Source organism: Vitis vinifera, chromosome 7, assembly GCF_030704535.1.
Source record: "Vitis vinifera cultivar Pinot Noir 40024 chromosome 7, ASM3070453v1".
Taxonomy (NCBI): Eukaryota; Viridiplantae; Streptophyta; class Magnoliopsida; order Vitales; family Vitaceae; genus Vitis; species Vitis vinifera.
This window is the reverse complement of record NC_081811.1, coordinates 11,443,257-11,463,983: the sequence shown is the minus strand read 5'-3', so window position 1 is coordinate 11,463,983 and position 20,727 is coordinate 11,443,257. Positions and strand designations below refer to the sequence as shown.

Here is a 20,727-nt window from a genome sequence, read left to right as displayed (position 1 = left end):
AGACTGCCGTCAACATTGTCATCAAGAAGTTGCTCCCATTACTAGATGAAGAAGCCAGACTATTGGGAGGCGTCCACACACAAGCTGGAGACATTAAAACAAAGATGCAGATGCAAAGGCAGAGAAAGCAGATGCCAGCCAAGGTCTTAAAACTTGGATTCAAGACTTAAGGGAGTCTGCTTATTCCATAGAAGATATCATCGTATGATATCCCTGTAAATATACGTTAGTTAGTTAATTGTACAAAATATTTTTAGATATCAACTACCAATTTGGCATAATGCAACCAGAAGGCTCTAGAATGAGGAATTGTCACCTCTGGCTTCTTAACTTTACTCCTTCCCATCCCAATCTTCAGGTTGGCATCATTGTAAAATTGTATTATTGTCCATCCAAAATTAATTAAGTAAAAAGAAATTACTTTCTTAGCCTAAGCATCCTTGATCTTCTTTGGAGGGAGAATACCTCAATTAAAGTACAAACAACTGGATTGTTTCTCCATGTTGTCAAAAAGGATGTTGTCGGTGGCGTCTGACTTGAGGATGATAGTGTAAACATGAGATAGTTGCTCAGTCTCATAAGGGACATCCTTTTTAATTAAGTCATCTGTTTCATCGTGTGAAGAATGGCATGGACCTTTTTGGTGCTATAGCCACAGATATCTGGTCCAAACATGATGTTGCAATCATGTTTTATACCAAATCAGCAACTTTGAAAAGAATAAGAAGTTTGGAGTCAAAGACAAAGGGAGTCCAAACAAACAGTAAGGAAAAATAACACTTACATATATGGGGGTATCACCGCCAAATTTCTTTTGATCAAAACCTCACCATTGAGCAACTTCCTGTAGCCACCACCACAGTCAAGCTGCTTCTATTTATGTTTAAAAGAAAATTGAAAAACTAAGGTGGTGTTTGTTTTTTTTTATTTTTTGCTTAAAACGATTTATTTTTAGAATTTAGGTTATTTGTTTTTTTACTTTTTCATGACTTATTATAAACTTTTTACTAAATAGAAAAATCAAAATATATAGTTTTTTCTAAATAGAAAAAATAACATATTGTTTTTTTTTAAAATTTTTTAATAGTTAATAGAAATAAAATATTACAAAAACAAACAACTTAATATTTAATATTATTAAGCATTAAGGTTCTATTTAGAATTAAGTAAAAAAACATTCACCACCTAAGTCTTATCTTTGTTGGCTCATATAGCATAGAAGCTGTAGTGAAGATCATATTCTTATTGTTGTCTTGTTTTCATTGTCGATTATATTCCTTGATTTGAAAGAAACGAAATTAGCATTTTTCTTTGAAAAAAGAAAATCTCTAGATCCCACCACTTTACTGCCACTACTCCACTAAAATGACGCCCAAATATCATATCTTTGGACGCCCCATCACCAATGATACCACCATCACCAACACGTGTATTATTGCAGCAACCAATACATAACCCAACACCGTAACTACAACTAACATAAGCTCCATCAACAACCACAATGACATCAAATTCGTTGTGTATAAATCAAAATTAATAATTAATAAATTGTCTAAAAGGAAGTTAGTTTTTATTCACAACTGTGTAGATGAGACAATTATCCACATAAATCAAACAAATCCCAACCAACCAAATAGTGAAACCTTGAATAACAGAGTCATGCATAACCTTAGAATACAAACATAAATTTAAAAAAAAAAAAGATCAAAACTAAAAACAACCCATTGTGCAATTCGAATAGTCTAAAATGGGTATCATTTTTTCTTGATAATTGCACATAATTTCAACTACATTTCATACTAATCTACAAACGAATTGACACATGAATCAAACAAATATAGAGAGAGCTTTAAAATTTCAACTCCATGTCAACCAATGAATAGAAATCCAAATTCGGGTTTTGTACCCAGTAAATAGTTTGTAAACAGAATGTGAAAAGCTAGCTAGAAGAACTATATGTATGATGTGCAGTAATGAAGGCAGATCATAACCATTGCATCATGATTTTGGAAAACCAAATAATTGGGGGAATAGGTTAAAAATTAATCACAAAAGCGAAGCGCACTTGTAATCGTAGTAATCTACACAGAATATGGAGAGTTGAACCATTTTGGGCAGTTTTTTCGTAGTAAGAAAGATTGAGGTGACTCGAGAAATCGACTCGTTTTTCGGATTTGTCGCCATGATTTGGATGGTGCATGCTATTGGGCAATAAAATAAGGTGGGATACAAGCATAGGGGAGCCTCCTGCCGGTAGTTCCATCTCTGTTCTGGAGAAAGTCAGAGCTACGTGGTATGTGTTTCTTTTACTGTTTGGATGGGTTGTCATTTGAAGGAGCTAGGGTAACTTACTGGGCTTTGAATGCTTGTTGGGCTGGATGGATAGCTATTAAGGTATGGTGGACGCTTCTACTTGGGCTTGGGTGGGTTGTTATCATTTGAAAGACATTTGGGTTTGAAAATATTTGAACTTTCAAAATCAATATCAATTATATGTGCATGTATACCTAATTTTTTGAATAATTAGTTTGGATTTAAATAAGTTTTTCTGTTTGATATTATGAAATTTTGACATATATTAATTTAAGCATGTCATCATAAGCATCATTGAAATTTCTATTACCCAAAAAGTGTTTTAATAGTATTTCTAACAGTGTATTATAAAACGAAAAAGTGATTTGTGGAATAATCACGTAATTTACTTTATTCACTTATCAAGTGATTGCTTAGAATTCACTTCAATTGCTTTACCCATTTTTAAAAGTTATTTTCAAACTAGTCTCTTAAAGCACTTTTCAAGTACCATTAAGAGACACTTTCAACCCCTTTGGCTTTAAGAATCACTACTAAATGACCCTTGGTTAATTAAGGATATAAAGACCAGTAACTGCTTGCAAATGCAAAACATTAATCAGGGTAATACTATTAGTATTGGTGTGGAGCTTATCAGGTACCTCCCCCTGCATAAGCATATTATTGTGAATCACAATTTAAATGAACTATGATTTTCTCCAAAATCTTAGCTGATTCCAACATGCAGACGCCTTTGAACTTCTCATTCTCAAGGGATGTTCAGACCATACGCCGAGGGAATGAGAGATGGAGAAGAAATTGTCTAAAATATAAGCTATAGACTGGGAGGACAAATAAACAAACAACAACACCAACTAACAATCCCAGTTGATATCAATAAACACTGCATGCATATATATTCTCCATCACCTGGAACCCATCGGAATTTAATAATTAGTATACAAAATAGCTTAAGTTAACAAACTTCACTGAGAAAAAGGGACAGTAATGACATGGTGATCAATATGAAATACAAGGAAGCAAGGATTTTCTTTTTCAGTCAAGCTTGCCAGATTTTGGTTTGGCCTTGATCTAAAATTAATTAGTTGATACATATAAAGTGTACTCACCTTTGGCTTGAAAAAATTCAACTGCTAGCAATAGACTCTGGGGATGGTTTCAGCTAGTTGTCGTAGACTCTGAACCGCGTAATGTTGTCCTGAAAGCCTCTGATAGAAGAAGACATTTGGGATATGCTCAACTATATCATAATTTCTTCCTCTGTAGGGTATCATACTTAGTTCAAATTCTTCCTGCATATCACGAAATGCAAGAGTTTTAAGTTTTCTGAGGTAGTAGATGCCATGGGGCACCTCTTCCAGCTGTGGACTAGGCCCAATTTCAAGCTCTTCAACCTGAGGCAATGCCCCATTCTCTATTTTCACTTTCTTGAGCTCTATCAAATCACAGATACGGAGGACCTTAAGTTTCTGAAATCCTATTGCTTCAAAACACAATTGCTCGACCGCATGCGTTTGGAGGAGCTCGAGCTCCAGCAGATTAGGCAGCTGGGCTCCAAGGACTCCCATTGGATCGTGGCTTAGTCTTGACTTCCATAAACCTAACTTCACTAGACTTTTAAGTTTAGAAATCCAGTCAGGTAGCTTGTCTAAACGTCCATACAACTCAAGACGTGAAAGGCATGGTGGAGGATCCGATACGTGCTGCAAATCAAGAATCTCATCTTCGGTTGATGAAGAGATTGACAAAGATTTAAGGTGGTTCATTTTCATAATGGAGGCACATAAAGGCTGCCCATTTTCTCTAGTAAGTTTTGTAATCCCCAGCTTTCTCAATTGCCTTAGCTTTCCAAGCTCTTTAATTACATCTGTCCCTTGATTGCCCTCCACAAAACACAGCTTCTGCAAGTCTTCCAAGCACCCAATCCCTTCCTTTACATGCACTCCTTTAACAGAAACCGAGCTGAATTCAACATCAAAGTTATAGTTGTAGGCTAGAATGTGGCGCAGCTTTTGGAGCCTATTGATCTCAACAGGAAGCTCCTCTACGAGGGAATGTTTCAGATCCAAAGTCTGTAGGTTTTGTAGCTTACCTATAGACTTTGGAAGCATCTTGACTTTGGTCTTTCTCAGGCTTAAGAACTTCAGATGAAATAGATTTCCCAAATCTTCAGGAACACTCTCAAGAGGGGCATCTTTAAAATCCAATACCTTCACAAGCTTACATTTTGAAGCCAATGTACTAGTGAAAATCATCTCAGAATTGAAGAGAAAAATGGAGCGAACATGAGAGTTTTTATCAATGGTGTCTAGAATATTATTTGTGCTGTTATGGACTGATATTCGACGAGATTTTCCGTCAAAACTTGAGCCTTCTCCAGCCAAAACACGACAAAAACTCATTTCCTCAGCCATTTTGAGAATCATCTCACGCATCAAGTCATGGATATGGCAGCTTCTAATTTTTCCTTCCAAATCTACGTCTGACACTTGAACTAAGCTCCTATTGATCAGCTCAGTCAAGAATTCCTCTGCAAGCTCTTCCATTGTCACACCCTTCTTAGCTTTTACAAACCCCTCAGCTATCCACAGCCGAGTCAGTTTGGTACATTTAATTGTGTAGTCCTCTGGAAAAATGGCCAAGTATAAGAAACAGGACTTAAGGTAGTAAGGTAGATCATGATAACTGAGGGAGAGGATTGTATTTATAGGTTGAAGACGGGAATTGCTTTCTAACTCGGACCCAAGGTTGTCACTAAAATTTTTCCACTCGGACTCATTCTGTTTTCTTGACAAAAGACCACCTATTGCCACAATCGCTAGTGGCAATCCTCCACATCTTTTGACAATATCAAGAGACAGTTTCTCCAATTCTGGAGGACATCCACCCTGGAATGTCTTCTTGCAAAAGAGCTCCCAGGAACTCTTTGGGGACAGGGGTTGCAGCTTGTGGATGTAATCAAATGACGACTCTTTGCAAGAAGAGGCTACCTCATCATTACGTGTAGTGATTATTATCCTACTGCCCTTCCCATTTTCTGGTAAAACATATTTAATAAATCCCCAGAAATCTAGTTTCCATACATCATCAAAAACAACAACATACCTTTTATCTTGTAAATACTGCCTGATTAAGGCAATCAGTGACATCTCGTCTATTGTATCGATGCCCTCAGGAACTGCTTCCTTTCTTCCCTGATAGAATTTCTTTGTCATGTTCCGTAGTAGCTCCTCCATCTTGAATGATTGAGACACAGTGACCCAAGCATTGCAATCGAAGTGTCCCACCACTCTCTGGTTGTCGTAAACTTTTTTGGCGAAAGTCGTCTTGCCAAGTCCACCCATGCCGACCACGGAAATTACAGTTCGTTTGGGATTTCCCTCTACCAGCCGGCTTATCAGTTCATTTCTCAGAGGTTCAATACCAACAATTTCAGTTTCGTCCATGAAAAGAGAAGTCACCCGCTGGTCATGCCATGGAGCACTTGCAGAACTGCTGCTTGATCTTGGCTCAATAGAACTAATGAAGACGTAACTCGAACTTGTTTCCTTCAGTTTACCAACCTTTTTCTTGATATCCCGGATCTTGGAGGCGATCTCATGGCGTGGTTTCAGTTTTTGTATGGAGCGAGCAACTTTGCAGAGGAAACCAAAGAATCGATGCCGGTGATTTGGATTTGCAAAGTGAAGCAAGTATTCATCAATGAGATCTTCCATGGAGTATGCAGTCTTCCTCAAGTCTTGGATCCAAGTTTTAAGGCCATGGCTGATGTCTCCCTTATCGGCCTTTGCATCTGCATCCTTAAGGAAAGCTTGAATATACAGCAGCTCAGTTTTGATGTCTTCAACTTGAGTGTGGACACCTCCCAACAATCTGGCTTCTTCATCTACCAAAGACACCAACTTGTCGATGACTGTGGTGACGGCAATCTCTGCCATTTCTCCCTTCTTTCTCGCTTTCGCTGTGAAAACTTCAAACCCAGAAGGGAAAGTTTACAGGAAATGTGAAACCAATGAGGTCTACAATGTCATTTATTGGATTGTTGAAGGTCTCCCCTAGGAACATGAGCCGAGTTCCCCATAGTCTAAAGTCAAAGATTACAAAATCCAAGAAAGTGCGAGGGTGGGACATGAAATTCTTTGGATCCAAGCCAAAAAATTTCAACTTTTACACAATAATTCAACTACGTTGAATGCCTTATAATTTATTTGTCCATTTTCAAAACTTTCTGCAAATCGTGTTCACACAACTATTGTTTTCTATTAGGCATGATATTTTATCCCATTTTAAAACTTTCCAGCAAAATGACAAAAATTATTTTTAGACTCTATAATAAATACAGCAGTACTTTTAACTTAATAGCTTTTGTAAATATATTCTCACTCAATATTGCCCTTATACATAAACAACATCATTTTGATTTTTTTTCTTCTTTCTTCTTGTCCCTTTTTTTTTTCTTCACATCTAAAAATCAAAATTTTAATAAACTCTAATCTTGTAAAGTAGAAAAAATAAGGGATTTTTCTCTCCTCACTCTTCTTATTTTCTTCTTTCTTCTTCTTCCCTCCTTTCTTTCACTTTACTTCTCTTAGAAAACCTTTTTCTCAAAAACCATGATTTTGGAAAAAAGAATGTTTAATGCATATAAAAAGAACTACAAATCAAAGTCATCACAAACATTTAAATACAATATTGTATTTCACACCTCATCATTTTAAATTAATCTTCTTCTTTTTTTCTCCTTCATTTTCCCCCAAAACTCATTAATCTTATTCATTTCTTTCTTCTCCCAAAACTTCTTTTTTTTTTTTTTCTTATGAAACTACCTTTCAAATTCAATAAAATCCTAAAATTGTAGAACCATATGGCTTTCCTACGATTTAGAAAATTTGAAAAAAAAATATAAGATTTTTAGAAATTATAAATCATTCAAACTCATTTGGAGAGTTTGAATAAAGTCATCATCTTGTTGAAACCCATTTGCGATCATTGGTATTTTGTGATTCAATTTCAATTGAGAAAGACAAGAAGAGGAGGAAAATGAAGAATGTTATGTACCTTCCTAGAATGAAGAAATTAAGAGTAGAAAATTGTGAGAGAAGATATAAGAATTAATAGCTATAGTTTGAACATCTTAATTATAGGAAATGATCATTCATTTGTAGAGAGAAAAAAAATGTTGAGATTATGGTTCATTAATGCTTTATTTTATTTGGTATTTAATAGTTATTGTAAGTGTAATGGGTCTCATCAGACTATTGTAATTTTCTCAACTTTCAAAAATGTGTTCTAATTTCTCTTTCTTCTTAGTTCATATCATTTGGTAATCGAGATGATCTTGCTTACTTCTAAATAGTAGAGGAAACTAGAGGGCAAGAAATGAAATGAATACAAAAAGCATTCAAATAGTTGCATGCATAAAAAATTCAAATTCCCATGATGAAGCTATCTAGTAGCAAACTCAAACTTTAAGGAACTACACAAATGACTAACTACAATGAATTTAAAGTATGATCAAATAAGTAGTAATTGTGTTTCTTATCAGGCAAATCATATTGAGAACTCGCACAACAACTACAAGAGGACAAACCCCAACCATAATAGCACTTCCAAGCTTGGTATGATAAGATTAATTTTCCAAAATTTAATGGGAGTAGCCCTCATGGTTGGGTATTAATATATGAAAGGTTTTTCCACTATCATGGAGTTGCAGAAGATGACAAAGTATATGTGCTCTCTATTTACTTGGAAGTATGACCCTTGGTTGATTTCAAAGTTATAAGATAACTAATGCCAATGTTTCTTAGCAATTTTTTTGGAAGAATGTTATATAACATTTTAGACCTAGCATCTATGAGGATGTCTTCGAGTAACTGACCAAGCTATAACAAACTAATAGTGTAGCAATATCAACTAGAATTTGAGACATTCATGAGTATAACAAAAGGTCTTATCAAGGAGTTTTTTGTTAACTATTTACTTAATAGATTTCAACTAGAAATCTATAACAAAGTCTCAATGTTCAAACCAACAAATCTTGTGCAATAAGTGAGTTTGGCCTTGCTACAAAAAGAAACTATGGACTCAATGCTCCAAAAGGTGTGTAATCAAATGTAGTGAAACCCAACTTCCTTAACTGTCAACCTGTTCAAGTCAATGACACTAGATTCCCTACCTCCTATCAAGAGAATCTTGTAGGAGTTACGCTACTATTGTGATGAAAAGTACATGTTAAGCCATCAATGTAAAAAGTTTTATAGTTATTTGTTGAAAGGAGAGCAAAAAGAATAAGAGAAGATGAATGAAATTAAGTACCAACAATTTGACATTAGTGAAGATTTAAAAGATTGATAATCTTTATTCATGCACTTTCAAATTTGTTATCTTGCCTAACTATCTTAATTAAAGGGTTTATCAAGAAAATGCTTATTACTATCTTGATTGACTCTCGTAGAACTCATAATTTTTTGGACCCTAATGTCATCAAATGAACAACTTGTCCTATTCTTCAAACTGATTATTTTTCAATGGTTGTTACAAATGGTTCTAGGATTTCAAGTAAAGACATGTGTCAACAATTAGATTGAGCATGAAGGCGCCACTTTTACTAATGATTTCACTCATTATGCATCTCTTAATGGTTGTGGCAAGGCATTTAGGGGTTCCACGACTCACTACTCTTGGTATTATTGTGTGTGATTTTCATGAACAAAAATTGGAATTTTGATTCAATCATCAACAACATATTCTACATGGTGCTATTGGTAGATCAATCAAATTTATTAAACTTGCCTAAATGGAAAAAAAAAATCGAGAAATTAGGGTAAGTTGTGATTGCGAAACTATTTTATATTCAAATAGAGTTTACATCAATTCCTAACCTTAAAAACCATAATCTAAATCTCCTAAATACTATCCAAGTTTGAAATTATTTTTATAGAACCTCATGGCTTACCCCTGCAATGATCCCATGACCATACGATTCCAATAAAATCGGAAACCCACCTATAAATGTTCAAACTCATCATTATCCCTATGCCTAAAAATGAAATTGAGAATATTGTGTGGGATGCTGCTAGCTGGTACAATTCGACCAACTATGAGACCCTTTTCATCTCCTATATTGTTATTTGAAAAGAAAGAAAGATAACACTTGGTGCATGTGTGTTGATTATAGAGCGTTGAACTAGGAAACCATTAAGGATAAATTTCCTACATTGGTGATTGATGAACTTCTCTATGGATCTACATGGAGCAAAAAAATTTCTAAGTTAGATTTACACTCTAGCTATCACCAAATACAAGTCCATCCATAAGGAATGCACAAAAAATTTTCACTCATGAAGACCATTATGAATTCCTTGTCATACTTTCCAGATTGACAAACAAGCTAGCTACCTTCCAAAATCTATCGGATGAGGTATTTTGACCTTATCTTTACTAATTTATTTTTCAATGACATCTTGATTTATAGTCATAGATGAGAAGAGCACTTGGATCATTTGTCCAACACCTTAGATATTAAAACAACATAAGCTATTTGTCAAAAAATCTAAGTCTAACTTTGGTTAACCAAAAGTGGAGTATCTAGGGCACTTGATTTCTAATCATGAGGCTTCCACATATTTGATAAATACTTGTAGATATAGCTTATTTCATCTCTAATGATAGTGTTTTGGTTTATTTTTATTTTTATGTTTTGTGAGTTGAACTGATAGTTGTTTTGTTTGACTTTGTTTGGTTCTAGAGAAAATGTAGGAAAACGTGTTCTTTGTTGTGTTTGGTTGATGATATTTATTGGCTTTGCCTATTTGTTTGCGTTTTGGTCATTTGATCTCAAAGAAAGTGAGAGCAAAGTCTTCTAGTGTACGCATTGAATCTCAAGCCCAATGCTATTCTTCCTTGATTTCTTTCTTTAATTTTTTTTTTCTTTTTCCCTTTGTTTTTGCCCATAATCAGCCACCCAAATGGCTATTTTCCATCTAGGTGTACTTTGATTTTATTCTCGATCTTTATAGCTTACTTAGGTTCTATTAGAACTTTTTTTTTTTCTTTTACATTATTGGGAAATCTTGAAATTTAAGCAATATCCATTTGACTTTTTAGTGTTCTAGGAAAAGGGATTTGTTTTAGTTGTCTTATTAATTTTCCTATTTTTAACACAATTTTATTTTCAAAAGTAGTACAAAATAGTTTTCAAGAGTTGTTCACAAAAACTTTTTTCTCATAATTATTTTTTAAAATATTCTCAAATTGAGCCTATGGGTATGTTTTGAAGCTTTTTCTAAAAATAGTTTTATGTTCTTAAGGAAAAAAAAAACCTAGAAAAACAAGCATGTTTGATAACCTTTTAACATAAAACAATATTTTTTTGTTCTTAAACTTAACATAAGAAAAAAAAGCATTTTCTAAAAATGCATTTTATTTATTTTCAAAGAATTATTTTAAATAATAATTATACAAATAGGAAGAATAGTTGAAGTAAAGCCTTATTGATAATATATATATATATTTTAAAATATATTTAAAAACCTAACAATTATATTAAAGAAAAAACCAAGTGTAGACATCAAAATTTTTAGTGAAATAAATTATCACTTAAATTGGTCTTCAAAAGATATGTGGCTCCCCAATTCAACAAAATTTGGAATCAACAAGTGATAGGTCTACACACGTGTGACATGTGACATGTATTAAAAAGGTGACACATGACGAAATTTGGAAGATTACAAAATTGTTGTCAAAAGAGAATTAAAATAAAATAAAATATTCTCTTGTTGAGAAATTTCTAAGCGAAACAAACATTTCAATTGAAGTGGAAAGAGAATAAAAAATAAATAAATATTTTCATGTTGGCAAATTTCCTTAAGGAAGAAGATAAATTGCTAAAATCAAGCATTAAATAAATCTTGGGGAATTCTAAAATTTTAATTCCCTAATTTCATCTATAAATAGGGTTGACTTTCTTCAATGAGAAGACTTCTTAGGGTTCTACCAAAACAACTCCACATGGGAAATGAGGCTTCACAAAGAAGAAAAAGCTTTTCAAAATCTCCTTACAAGTCTAATAAACCAGGGAAGAACTACACACGTTCTTTGTCTTTCAATAAAGTTATTTAGAAATAAGCCACTCTAGGCCCTCAATCGACTTTGAAAACAAAGAAAACATTGTCATAGTCTATACAGGCGATCTTTGTCACTCAACGAGTTCATTCGGGAACAAGCCCTTTATGGCCCTCGATTGATCTGTGAAATTAAGAAAACGTTTTTTCGTCTTTCAAATTGTGATCAAGGTGAAAGAATCAGAGGGATATATTATTTTTAAAAAGAATATTACCACAAAGATTGTACCCCACGATTTATTTATCAATTTTAAGTAAAAAAAGTAAAATTGTTTTGCATATTTTCCTCATGTTTTGCTTACAGTGTAGGACTTTTAAGAAATTTGTGCATACAATTTTTTTACACGCTCGGTGGGACCTTTTTGCCTCTCATCTCTTTCACCAAGAAAGTGATCACTACCAAGACAATGACATTTAAGAAGGCTCAAGCTACACATGTCGACAAGGGTGATGATAAGATTGTCATTACGCAATTGACATACAACACCTCTATGGATGCTATGATTCATAGTAAAGCAAAATCAACTACTGCACTATCAACAAAGTTAGCAAGTGAGAACACTCCTTTTCTAAAAACAATAGGGACACACGATAGTTACTAACCAATCATCACTTTGGCCTTTTTGGGGGCAAAAGGACAAAGTTCTCATGGTAAGGAAAAACACCATTCAACACTCAAGGACTCTAGGAATAAGTCCCCTTACTTTGTTACTAATTCTAACTCACACTCTAGATCACCAACTAGAATGTTAAAGAAGAACGACTCCTCCAACCATTTCAACTCTTTTTACTTCTTCCTTCATGGTGATTATGCCAGTAATGACAACGAGCACTACATCCGTAGAGGAACTATTAGTTGAGGTGGCTCATGCTATCTCCAAACTCACCAAGACCATGACAAAAAGACTATTTAGATTCATAGTAAAAAATCATAGTTAACCACATCATATATTTATGGCAAATCGATTTTCTTAATATTATAGTATGAATTCTATATTCATAGTTAAAAGCATTGTTTTAAAAACCAGATCAGAGCGGCCGGTCGGACCAATCGAATTGTTGACTGGTAGACTTTCCAGTTCGGTCCATCTCAATGAACCGCTTCGTGGTCAAACCGATATTGAACCGTTCAAACCAAGCAAACCGTCCAGTTTTTTCCAAACCAGCCAGACCTTAATTGCTACAAATATTTGTTTACTATTAAGAGGCCCATTATCCATCAAGCTCAATCCACGCCCAATACTGTTAAAACTAAAACTAATTATAAGCCCATATTTGGTCCAAGCCACCAGGCCCAATCCATTGACAAGAAATGCTTATAAAACATATTTCTTATGAGCCAATATTTGAGCCATACCTCCAAGCTCAATTCGTTGGCAAGGTTGGCTTATAAGGGATGTTGCAAGGTATTTGTAGAGCACTTAGAGCACATAGAATTCATGTATTCTATGTGCTCCCGATGTGGGACTCGGACTGGGACTTATTAGAGGTAAAACATTGCTTTTTGGAGGACTGGATGCACGAATCTATTAAAAATTAAAGTTTGAAGTCATTAAACCATTGAATATTGCACCATATTTATTAAATGATATTAAATATATATATATATAATAAGAATCTAAGATTAATGTTTTTATTTCAAATTTTTATCACATAAAATCTTTAAAAAAAATGTAAATATTTAAATTCCTGTTTATTTTTATAATAATATAATAATAATAATTATAAAAAATAATATAAATTAATTAATATAATAATTTTAAAACAATAAAATACAAATAAAAAATTATTAAAATTTGTAATTTTATATATTTTTAATTTTTTATAATTATTTTTAATTTTATATAATATATAAATTATATATTTATTGCATCATTGGTTCGACTACAGTTCGACCAGTGAACCGTGAACCAGTAATTTTTCCAGTTCAATTATCAATCCAGTTCTGAAAACATTGGTTAAAAGTCATATTTAATCATAATATTTATTTATGGTGAATTTTATTGTAAATTTTTGGCACAAATTTTTGTTTATGGATAAATGTTCCATTTAGCTTTTATTTATCGAAAATCAATCAGTTTTAGTATATTTGAAATGGGTTTTTTATTTTATTATAAAAATATATATTTAGCCTATAAAATATAATAGACATGCGTGAAAACTTATAATGCATTTAAAGAAATTCAATAAAATTCCTAACACAAATAGCGCTATAAATAATATATTAAGTGAAATAATATTACAAATTTTCTCTTAATAAAAATTTATTTGTAAGTAATTTTAAATCATCTAATTTACCACTTTATTGAAAAAATTTTAATTTTCATGATCAAATTTATCGCTTTATTGAAAATTTTTAATTTGAAAATTAAAATTGAATTTAAATAAAATATTTTAAAATGTTATTTTGGAGAAGACACATGGACTCCTCCCAAGATTGGGAAGTGACTTGATAATTGAGTATCAAATCATAAATGTTGAGCAACTCAGAAACCCTAAGCTTTGATATTTCAACCAACCCATCCTTGAAAACCAAAGATGCCATGGCTTTCGACTATAACTGTTGTGAATTCTATTTGTTGAAAGACGACAAGGCCAATCATTAGAGGATGGACCGATAGTTGTGACCACTACTTCTACTTCATCTTAATCATGGAATTGGCTAAGGTTGAGTCTTGATATCCAATTATGAAAATATAAGTTTTTGTGAATATACCAATAACCTAATTTTATGGATATATTGAGTTATATCGGTGAATATTTTGATATAAAATATTTTTATTTAAAAATATTGATAATTTTATTTATGAATTTATATTTGTCTTATATTTAATTAATATACAAAATAGATAATAATATAATTAAAATTAATTTATTTATAATCATTTTATTTTAATTAATTTATAAAAGATATTATATATATAATTCTAAAGTTCATATTTAACACAAAATAAAGTTTTGTTCAATGGCATAAGCTATATCTATTAATTACATATCCAAGTTTGGCATACTTTTTTATTTTTATTTTTATTTTTTATTTTTTTATGTGTAAATAAAAACACAATGCCACATTGAAAACTTAAAAGAAAACAAAGCACTATAATCTCCATTTAAGATGGTGCCTTGTACAATCATAGCTACCATAAATGGGCTGGTTGAGCTTGATCCAAACAAAATTTAAAAAGTAACAAATATGATATGGTTGGGCTTGATCCACTCTTGGGTCATTGTACAAAACGGAAAAATCATCACATACAGGTTGGTTGGGCTGATCAAACTTTGGCCCATTAGACAAAACTAAAAAAATTGGGCTTACATATCACTGAAATTTCACTGACAAAATTGAAAAATTGGTTTAAAATTGTTATTTCACCAATTTATCAATGAAAAGTTAAAAAATAATAATAATAATAATAAAAAAAAAAACTTTGGTCAATTGACAAATATGATATGGTTGGGCTTGATCCACTCTTGGTCCATTGTACAAAACTGAAAAATCATCATGTATAGGTTGGTGGGGCAGATCAAACTTTGGTCCATTAGATCAAACTATGCCATGTATTGTGATGAGACTTGTCGATACAAAAAAATGGGTGAAATATCTCCAATATTTCACAACATTTCAATCTTTGTTGATATCTAATATGCAAATGCAAGTGCAAGTTCTCCCCCATTCATGGCTCAGAGTCTTTGTTGATATCTTTTTTTTTTTTTTTTTTTTTCCTTTTTGTTAAGTATAACCACTCAATTACGTGATAGATTAATTTTAAATTTCTATAATATCATTTGCAAGAGTGGAATGAGAGTTACAGCTTTAATGGTAATTGGTTAGTTAATTTTATTTATTAGCATTGGTAACTGTTGATGGTAGCATGAGTACAAGATTGAAAAAAAAAAAATCAAGAGTTGAATGTTCAAGAAGCAGAAGATGTAGCTTCAAGTGAAGTGGAATCCATCTCTTGTGGATGCTTGGCTATGTTTATGTAAATGCATTTGGACGGAAGGAGATGTAGCTTCAACAAAAACTGCATCATACAGGGTAAGTTTGCTAGAATTTTATTTAAACCTGCATGTCATTGTATATTGGTGCATGGCATTTTAATTAAACGATGTCTTGGGATGCAACATATAAGTGGTGAGGAAACAAATGTGCTTATTATTGCTACATTGGTCGAGTTTGAGATTTGGTCCTTTCTTGGGTATTTTAGATTTTAGACAAGACATGACAAAAATTGTACTTGTGCAACAGATTTGTGAAGAGAAATGATACATAAACACTTGTTGGAGTAATTGATAATCCCGCATTCATCTTTGTTTTTTGTTTGGAGTTGCTTGGCACACGTAAATCACATGAATGCATATCCTCATTGTTTTTTCCTATGTTTTCAGAATTGAATCGATCAACGAACTGAAAAAGTTACCGGTTCACGGTTTAGTGGTGGGACTGGTGGTTGAACCGCGGTTGAACCGGTGACATCATAAATATATAATTTATATTTTATTAAAATTAAAAAATATAAATATAGATAAAATTAAAAATCAATAATATTTATTTTTTCATCTTTTATATAAATATATTATTATTTTAAAATTTATTAAATAAAACATATATAATATTACATATGGAAAATGGAAGAGTTTAAAAAAATAGTAGATATTTGAGATACTTTTGTTTATTTTTATAATCCTTGGCACAAACCAATTAGGAGCAGGTTGGTGCAACAATGCTTACCTTGAACCTTTGGTCCAAGCTCCAAGCTCCAAGGGCGTAAACTGTGCATATATAAAAATGTTGGCTGTTTTTCTATTGGACTTTTCCTGTCCCACATCGGAAAAGCAAGAGCATAAAAGTGACTATGTTGTTGGGTTGTGAATGGGTGTGACCCATTGGTAGCCTAAAAACCCAAATTCTCAATTGAACCGAACCGTTTCGGTTCCATTTGGTTTGGCGGTTCAACCACTGGTTCGTCCGGTTCGAAGCCTTTTTTGGCTCAGAAGTTGAACCGAACTGGACTAGGGTCCGGTCGATGGTTCGACCGATTGAACCGGCTAATCCGATTCGGTTTTTAAAATCATTGGTTTTTTCAACCATCTTTTAGCATTTATGGTTCTTCTAAATTTGCCAATAATTGAATGAGTGATAGAACCTTATGGTTATTGGTAGATTTGGGCATTTCCTTGACTTTTGGTTTACATATATATAAAGTGGTGTGATGATTAATTTTTATTTTACAATAGTTTTTGGTCAGGTCATGTGCTCAGAGTTTCATTAGAAACCAATAACTATGCAATATAATAAGTGAACTTCAAGAGTCTTTTGTTAGATAACTATCCAACAGTACTAAAATTTATTGTTTAAAAAATTTTACCTGCCAGAAAAGTTAAAGAGAAAGCCAATAGGTTGAGAAGATCTCTCATTGATGATATTTTGTCAAGGGCTACGTCTAAAGACATTCTTGCCATGACATTTAGACAAGTAGTTTCACAACTTTCGAACTTTGAATCACTGTTAACCTCATTACTCCAAACAAATTATTATCAACTCTTCCACATAAGTTAAGGATATGAATCATGTTTTGAAATTGATTAAGAGCCTGTTTGATTGTGATTTTAGGAAGCGTTTTTAATATTTTTAATACTTAAAATTTTTTATTATTCAAGTATTAGAAATACTATAAACATTTTCTAAAATCACTCCCAAACACACCTTAATTCATGTTCCAAAAGTGGAATCCATCTCTTATGGATGCTTGGCTATGTTTATGTAAATGCATTTGGACGGAAGGAGATGTAGCTTCAACAAAAACTGCATCATACAGGGTAAGTTTGCTAGAATTTTATTTAAACCTGCATGTCATTGTATATTGGTGGCATTTTAATTAAACGATGTCTTGGGATGCAGCATATAATTAGTGAGGAAACAAATGTGCTTATTATTGCTACATTGGTCGAGTTTGAGATTTGGTCCTTTCTTGGGTATTTTAGATTTTAGATAAGATGTGACAAAAATTGTACTTGTGCAATAGATTTGTGAAGAGAAATGATACATAAACACAACCTGTGTGGTTTGTTAGAGTAATTGATAATCCCGCATTCATCTTTGTTTTCTGTTTGGAGTTGCTTGGCACACGTACATTACATGAATGCATATCCTCATTGTTTTTTCAACCATCTTTTAGCATTTGTGGTTCGTCTAAATTTGCCAGTAATTGAATGAGTGATAGAACCTCATGGGCATTTCCTTGACTTTTGGTTTACATATAAAGTGGTGTGATGATTAATTTTCGTTTTGGTCATGTGCTCAGAGTTTCATTAGAAACCAATAACTATGCAATACAATAAGTAAACTTGAAGAGTCTTTTGTTTAAAAAGTTTTTACCTGCCAGAAAAGTAAAAGAGAAAGCCAATAGGTTGAGAAGATCTCTCACTGAAGATATTTTGTCAAGGGCTACATCTAAAGACATTCTTGCCATGACATTTAGACGAGTAGTTTCACAACAACTTTCAAACTTTGAATTACTGTTGTTCATACCTAGAATGGAAAGGTTTGCACTGCTTCCCTATCCCCTATGCTTCCATGTCTTTATGTTCCTGCCCTACTCTGTTAGTAATATCATATTCCTATCAATAGGATCCCACATCATTAACCAAAATGAATAGAAAAATAATTGAATATATTTCATGGATAGTCACACTTATTTTAGTTCATATGTCTTTCATTCAACATATATGCCCAAGTATCCAATATATCAAAAACTGAAAATAAATCAAAGAGTTGAGTGAGAGAAAGAGACAATAGACACTAGATTTTAACATGGAAAACCTTTTAAGAGATCAAAAACCATGAGCTTACTACCGATCTAAAACATCCACTCTGAAAAATAAAATTGAAAACAAGGTTATACCTCAAGCTAACCAATACTTCCCGTACCGCTTGACTAGTACCTTCACTTTCAGTTTCTCACCTTTTTCTTTCGAAGCACACTTGGAATTCGTACCAAGCTCGACTTTAGTCTTTTCTTTAATTCACACAAGAAGAAAATAGGTTTTTACACAAAACCAAGAGAATGAGATATGAATGTTTCAGAAATCAACCATGTTCATTTTCAGAAAATCCATAAAAAAAATATACATATATTGGAAAACTTGGATGGGATTTTCTTGGAGCAAGCAACCTCAAAGAGAAGTGGGAATAAGGAGCACCAGAATGGCTATTGTAATCTCTCTTCTCCAAAAATGGGAGAAAGTTCATTTTAAATGAAAATGAAACCCTTAATCCAAGGGCTGAAAATTAATCTCAAAAATAGGTTAGTTGGATTCATCTACCGCTCTGAAGGGAGAAACCAAGATCTCTACTTTTCCCAAGCTCGGATTAGGTTAGGAACAGGCATAACTATCCTAGGCCTTTTCTAAATTCTATGCACAATTAAAAAAATTACATTTTTATATTTTAAAAGGATTTAAAAACTGCTAACGAAAATCATACCTCAGATCTGGTTGTTCCTGAATCAAATCCACATGGTGAAGATGAAGAACAAAATCGTAGAAGTTTCATAAACCCACAATCTTCCACCCAATGACTCGAACCTTGATATTGGCACACTTTCGGTGAGGAGGAAAAGAGGGTGAAGGCTATGGCTCTCAATCTCTCTGGATGGAGGAAGACAAAAGCTATGGAAACCTTAACTCCTAAGGGGTAATTATAGGGTTCTTAAGTGGGCTTAAGTGACTTGAGCCCACATGGGCTTAGGTCACTTAATCTAGACCAAAACGGATCTTAATTGATTAATTAATCTAATAGGGCTACTAATTAATCAATTAGCCTAATCCAGACACATTGTTCACTTACCCCTATGCAACCTTACATAATTACCAAAATACCCTTATGCACAAAAGTGAACCTAAAGCCAATCCGACCCTCATAATCCATGCCAACAAGGTATATGAGCTTAGAGCGGGGACCATTGGGACCTATAGGAATACTAGCTCCCTCAGAATCCATTTTTAAAGTTGATTCAACATCCCACTACAGAGAATCAACTGAACTCTAATATCCTATGTAAATAACAACGAAACACCAAGTGATCGGGTCTGTGACCTGCTATCCATTGTGTTTAGTCTCCCTATGAACTGGTGTCTGTAGTCTAACAAGGTGAAATCTATTAGCCTTTCAAGACTACCTTTACCATCCTTAATTTACAAATCCTCTTCTTATGTATTCAATCGACATATCTTAGCTTTCAAAGAGCTTATGTCAAGTTTCACTTAAGGAACTACTATGGGCATGGTTTCCATGAACACACCTCTTTAGGATCACTCAAGGGAACACATTGTCTAAATCCCAAGAGATATCATGGTGCCTCTATTGAGAATACCTATTGCTACTAGCTTTCATCAATAATGACCCAATCCATAGGGAATATACGATCATCTTATAATCTCACCCATAGATCAAAGTCATTGCTAATTTTAGCACAAACTTGATATTATCTCAATGTTGAGACACAACACAATGAAGCAGCTTGGTGAGGTCATGACTACTTGATAGCCTTAAGTCATGACTCACTGTAGGTCCTGCCCAATGTGAAACCATACACACACTAGTGCACTCACCATGGGAAACCCATCCCGATAGCTAATACTAGTCATCCTTCCAATTAGGAGATGATGCACTACAACCTCTAATGGGTTGCCTAGACCCATGAACCGGTTGTGAACAAGTCATCTATTTTCAAGGAACCCATGACTTAGATCTTTTGTACAACTCCTAATGCACCTAAGTCACATACAATGCAAAAAATGCAGGCAAGAATGCTCATAAAGTATAATACATGGAATAAGGATAGATAAAAGTGAAATTGGAACATCATTAAATAAATAATGAATTGCAAATTTATTACATCATGTCATTCTTTTAAGGGCTCTATCCTAACAATCTCCCACTAAAGCATCATTCCTATAAAGCATGCCATATACTCATTTGAAACCTATGTTATCCCTATGACAAAAAAATACTCTCCCTGTCAATGTCTTGGTGAAGAGATCCACTAGGTTCTCCATAGAAGGTATCTTGTCAACCATCTGTCACCCTCTAAACTATCTCAACACTTTGGAGCACAAGCACATAATCCCTCATTCTTCTAAGATACTTTAGTATATGCTTGATAGTTGTTCAATGTTTTAGACCTAGATTAGACTGATATCTACTCACCATACCCACTTCAAAGAAAATATATGGTACATAATATCGCATACATAAGACTACCCACTGTAGAGGCATATGGTATTGATT

The 20,727-nt window shown here is 33.3% G+C and overlaps 1 protein-coding gene across 1 annotated transcript; it reads right to left on the bottom strand.

Annotated features, from left to right (window-relative positions):
- Nucleotides 1–3,180: 3,180 nt before the first annotated feature.
- On the bottom strand, nucleotides 3,181–6,372 carry LOC100253350 (disease resistance protein RPM1). The gene is made up of 2 exons (XM_002265581.5): nucleotides 3,423–6,372; nucleotides 3,181–3,222 (listed from the first exon to the last, which is right to left on the bottom strand). Exon 1 carries the CDS (start codon nucleotides 6,249–6,251, stop codon nucleotides 3,447–3,449), a length of 2,805 nt encoding a protein of 934 aa, XP_002265617.2. The 5' UTR covers nucleotides 6,252–6,372; the 3' UTR covers nucleotides 3,181–3,222; nucleotides 3,423–3,446.
- Nucleotides 6,373–20,727: the final 14,355 nt, after the last annotated feature.

Coding starts and splice junctions, on each gene's coding strand:
- LOC100253350 (XM_002265581.5), bottom strand. CDS start 6,251: ATGGCAGAGATTGCCGTCACCACAGTCATCGACAAGTTGGTGTCTTTG.